Source organism: Austrofundulus limnaeus, unplaced genomic scaffold (assembly GCF_001266775.1).
Source record: "Austrofundulus limnaeus strain Quisiro unplaced genomic scaffold, Austrofundulus_limnaeus-1.0 Scaffold106, whole genome shotgun sequence".
In the NCBI taxonomy this organism is placed as follows: domain Eukaryota; kingdom Metazoa; phylum Chordata; class Actinopteri; order Cyprinodontiformes; family Rivulidae; genus Austrofundulus; species Austrofundulus limnaeus.
In genome coordinates, this window is record NW_013952508.1 from 1148427 (window position 1) to 1153845 (window position 5419).

The 5419-nt window shown below is 40.6% G+C and overlaps 1 protein-coding gene across 2 annotated transcripts in view; it reads left to right on the forward strand.

Annotated features, from left to right (window-relative positions):
* The window catches only part of LOC106521305 (lipid phosphate phosphohydrolase 3), a 30092-nt gene that overhangs the window by 7827 nt on the left and 16846 nt on the right, over positions 1 to 5419 (forward strand). The window contains exon 2 of one of the 2 annotated variants that reach the window (XM_014013824.1): positions 2877 to 3031. In XM_014013824.1, the coding sequence (XP_013869278.1) occupies positions 2877 to 3031 (155 nt within the window). Of the gene's footprint in view, positions 1 to 2876; positions 3032 to 4760; positions 4919 to 5419 lie in introns of both variants that reach the window. The other variant, XM_014013823.1, reaches the window with a different exon arrangement.

The following is a 5419-nucleotide window of genomic DNA, read 5'->3' on the forward strand; positions in this document are numbered from 1 at the left end:
CACAGCTTTGTTTTACTTATTATATTAATATATTTTAATTTTGGTGCTGTATTTTATTTTTTAGATGACGTCTCAAGTCATTTTGTTAAACAGATTATTAATACAGCATCTTTGTACTGTCGTGAATAAGAAAAAACACCTTTTCAGTTTTTGTGGTTTCCATCTCAGAACATAATTAAAATGATCTGATCTTTACTGGGTTCTAAATTTGAGTGCTCTGAATTAGTGAGTTTCTACACCCTCTAAAGTGTGCAGAACTGATTCCACCTTGTCCTTATTTATTTTTATTACATCCATATTAGAAAAAAAAACAAAGTTTTCATGAATCAGGAGCTTGAAGAACTTGTTTAACTTTCTGTCAGACTTCGTCAGTCTGTGCAGACGAGCATTGTATTGATCAACGGAAAAAAAAGATGTTAGTTGATAATTAATAGGGGTGCAACAATACATGTAACCGTATCGAACAGTGCTGTATCAGACAATACAGATTTTAAAAATTAACTTTATCAACTTGTCTTCTGAAGATGTTCTGTGTTAAAGGATCAGTGGATCTGTGTTTGACTATTCCAACTAGGCTGCATTTTTGAGCGCAGATCCACCGAGAAACTTGCTGTTTCAGCAACATTTAATTAAAAAACTGTACTTTTGAGGTTAAACAAATGTTTATAATTATTATAAATAAATTACAAGTTAAAATGGGCATGGAAATTTGTCTTTTTTGTATCGAACAGTGAGACTAAAGCATCGAACCGAACCGTGAATTTCCTAGAGTGCAACGATACAGGAAATTCACGGTTCAGTTCGATACTTGAGTCTCACGGTCCGATATTTTTTCGATACAAACAAGAGAAATGTCCATGCCCCTTTTAACTTGTAATTTATTTATATTAATTATGAACATTTGTTTAACCTCAAAAGTACTGTTTTTTAATTAAATGTTGCTGAAACAGCAAGTTTCTCAGTGGATCTGTGCTCAAAATGCAGCCTAGATGGAGCAGTCGAACACAGATCCACTGATCCTTCAACACAGAGCATCTTCAGAAGACAAGTTGGTAAAGTAAAATTTTAAAATCTGTATTGTTCGATACAGCACTGTTCGATACGGGTACATGTATTGTTGCACCCCTACTAATTAGATGTGTTTTTTATTTTCTTTTTTTAAGACAAGGCTCTTCGTGGAGAACGTCTGGTCCACTCTTTACAGTATAGCTTCAGATTGTTGACATTTCTCTCAAGACTCTCTGCAGTATTTTAACAGTGCAGGTGTCTTTGACTGGACCATTACAGAACCTTGATTCTGTTCTTATTGATCTGTTTGTAGATCAGCTGTGTTTGGGATCCTACTGAACATGTTAAATCCTGTGGAAAGAGAAGACTGTACTTCACACAGTTTACTCATTTTCATGGCACAATAAGGAGGCCAAAATTAAGTGTACTGCGCAGCCAGCAGTTGCTACATCCTTGTAGCAGGAGGCTGTGTCTATAAACCAGCTATTGATCTGATTAATGATAGGCTGACTGAGAGGCCAGCACTGGCAAATGAGAAGTAGCCTGTTTATTTGTGTTAGCATCGGAGAGCTAGCAACTAGCATGTCTAGGCTGCTCACCTACTTTATTAGGCACAAACTCTTTTGAATAAAGAAAACTTTCTCAACAAAAATGGTTGACATACCAAACCTATAAGCAACATGCACTGACAGGTGCTCCTTAGGCATAATTTACTGTTCAACATGACATTAAGCATAAATATTAAAAGGACTGAACTAATATAGGGCTTTATCAAGCCCCATGGGGACCCTAAAGAGCTTCACACTACAGACATTCACAGACTGATGGTGCTAAGCTACATTGTAGCCACAGCTGCCTGGAGGCACACTGATAGAGGTGGGGCTGCCATGCACTGGTGCCACCGAACCCTCTGACCACCACTGCAAAAACTGTCCATCGTACCAAGTTTTAAAATCTTATATCAGCCAAAAAGTCTTTTTTGATCTTGTTTTGAGACTGATTTACTAAACAAGAACTGATTGTGTAAGAATAATAATCTTGTTTTTAGAATGTGTAAGATTATTTGTCTTGTTAGTCTGAAAATTAGACTCAAGTCAAAAAGTTCAGCCAATGGAGTAAGAAAATTTTACTTGGTAAGATTCTTGAAATAAGACAAAAATAAAGTCAAATCAAGTATTTCAAGAATCTTACCAAGTAAAATTTTCTTACTCCATTGGCAGAAATTATTGATTTAGAGTCAAATTTTAAGACTAACAAGACAAATAATCTTACACATTCTGAAAACAAGATGATTGTTCTTACACAATCAGTTCTTGTTTAGTAAATCAGTCTCAAAACGAGATCAAAAAGACGTTTTGGCTGGATATAAGATCTTAAAACTTGGTTAGGTGGAGATTTTTTGCAGGCAAGATGGGTGAAATGTCACAAGGACACAACTACTGAGACAGTTGGAATGGGGAATTGAACCGGCAACCCTCTGGTTACAGGATGACTCCCCTAACTATCTGCCACAGCTGGTTTTACGTTAAGGAGTAGCTATAGCCTCCTGCTACAAGGATGCAGCACCTGCTGGTTGTGCAATAGTCTTAGGTTTGGCCCTCATACTGCACCATATATTTTGGCTTCATTTCAGTTTAATAAAACATGTTTCAATCTACAGTGTTTTTTTTAGATTGAATCACTTTAAAACGTAGTAAAGACCAGATCATTCTGTTGTGTCCTGATTCATAAAACCTTTGTATTAAAAAGAGAACTTTCTTTTTCTTGTGACTGCATCTAAAATGTTTGTGCTGTTGTTGTTTTGTTTTGTTTTTTTACCTGCTGTTGTGTTGCCTCACCTGCACTGGTGTGTCTGTCAAACCATACAGTGGTTCTTGTGGGCGTGTTTTTGCACAAATCGCCCTTCCCGCCCTACCAGAGAGGATTCTTCTGTGACGACAGCAGCATCCGCCTGCCCTATAAGAACAGCACCGTGTCCACCGCCGTGCTGACAGCGGTGGGCGTGGCTGTGCCCGTGGTCTCTGTAAGTCCTGGTGTGGTCCAGTAGGAGGGCAGGACCAGCACGTGTCGGAGCACACTCAGTTCATCAGCGGCTGCTTTTTGTAAAAAAGAAACCCACTTTGATTGGCTTTGATTCACACTCAGGTCACGTCTCATTGGCTGCAAATCATGTCTGCTGCACGCCTGTTCTCATCATCAACTTTATGGCTGAGTTTCCACTTTTCAGGCTGTCTGAAGTTATTCTAACATTATTTGATGCCAGTTTCAATACCTTATAAGCACTGCCTCCACATGGACAAACAGGTTAGTCACATGCAAAAGAGGGCCATCGCCTAACGATAGGCTTAATCAGCTCTATTGTTCATAGAGGGTCATGTGCCCCATCATCTGACCCGTGTCGATGTGGCACATGACCCTCTATGAACAATAGAACTAATCAAGCCTATTGTTAGGTGATGGCCCTCTTTTGCATGTGACTAACCTGTTTGTCCATGTGGAGGCAGGGCTTATAAGGCTGAGTTCACCTGAAACTCCTCAGACTGAAGAAGTCTCTTGGAGGAGAGACGAAACGTTTCACTAAAGAAGAACCCATCCAGAGGACCTACTTATTTTTTCTTTTAGATTTTTTTCTACCTGGATTACTGAGATGCATCAGGACAGTTGGATTTAACATTTTTACATTTAGGTAAATAAACATGGTTAATTTTTCTTTTTGCGATTTTACTTTGAAACAACAAACCAAAGAACGATCCACACACAGATTCAGATGTGGCCTCCCTTCTTACAGAACCACCCCCAAACTCTGTTCTCCATGGTCCACACAGGCTAAGAACTGGATCATGGAAAACCTCCCTCAAAACAGTCACGACTCTGATACAATCTGTTCACCAAATAAGATACTTCCTGCATCTGAGAGATGCTCTTCTGCCTGCTGCTCCACTTGGTGGAGGCTCACGTGTGATGCAGAGCACAGATTTCTAGGAGTGCACCAGTTGCAATTATCTGGCTGATCACCGGTCTTTAAAAAGTCCACAGCTGACACTGTCAGGTGTTATGAGGTCACACTACACTTCAATGTTCCAATCTTATTGAAAAACACTGAATAATACCCCTGAAACAATACAAACTTGTTTTAACTGGACATTGGCTGATTGTCATAGCGTAGTGGAGGTAGAGAAGACGATCTTTTCCACCAATCTTATCTAAGTATCAACCGGTCTCCTATCTCACAAAATGAGGGAAATCGGTGCAGCCCCTACAAATGTCATCATTACATAAGAACATGCATTGATGACAGAGTATATGTACATTTACAGGCTGGACAGGACAGGTCTTCACTGCACCTAACTCTTCCTGGCATCAAGTTGAAGATTAGTTTTTGTGTTTTTTCCAACGTTCCCAGCCAGAAACCAGTCTACTGTTTCAACTTAATTCCTTTTTTCCGACCGCGAGCTTTGACTTCTGAGTTCAGACTGCTCGCACCATTAAAGCTGCGAGCAGCCCACAGAGATACAGATCAGTCCGCTCATTGTGTTTGGAAATGACTTGCACACCGTGGCGTGTTGGTAAAGGATGGACCAACAGCCACAGGATGAACTGAGCTGCTCCCAGACGTGCTCTTGTCCCCTCCTGCTCCGACACACCTCCTCCTCAGTGATTTGTTTTATTAACCCACCACCTCCATCTCTCCTCTTCACCCCCCTCCCCCCACCCTTCCTTCTCTCTGTGCTCACCGCTGCTTCACACTGTAGCCGGCCTGCCTTTCTTGGTCATAGAGACGTGTGCGGTCCAACCGTACCGTCGAGGGTTTTACTGCGCCGACGAGTCCATCAAGTACCCGGCCAAAAACAGAGACACCATTAGCGACGGTGTGCTCAGCGCCGCAGGCATTCTAATCACCATCCTGTCTGTAAGTCACCTCACTCTGATCACTAACGCCCTTCATCACCTCTCGTCTTCCTCGCAGCACCTCAGGTCACAGCTGAGCTCATACTTTCTCCTCGTCTTTCTTTCTTTGCTCCAGTTTGGCTGATCTGAACGTTTCCAAGTGTCTGTTGTTTTTCTTTTCAGCCAAGATGTTTTCCTCGCAGGCTGACAGAAAAGCCTTTGATTAAAGAACGTTTTTATCACACGTTAGTGATATTTAGGTTGTTTTCTGTGAAAAAGTTATGAACAATGAATAACCTTCCTGCTGTAGAAGATACCCTGACTCATAAAATAGTTTCAGTTTGACCACAGTAGCTGCGTTTCCATTGACCATGAAAATGCGCAAATTAGAATTTCGAAAATAAATTTGCTCAATGGAAACACGTCAATTTAGGAAAAAAATTACGTTTTTCGACAAAATGTTATTGCACTAAGATGAGGTGGTATTTCGGCCGTATCGAAATTGGTGTTTTTCGCAAAACTG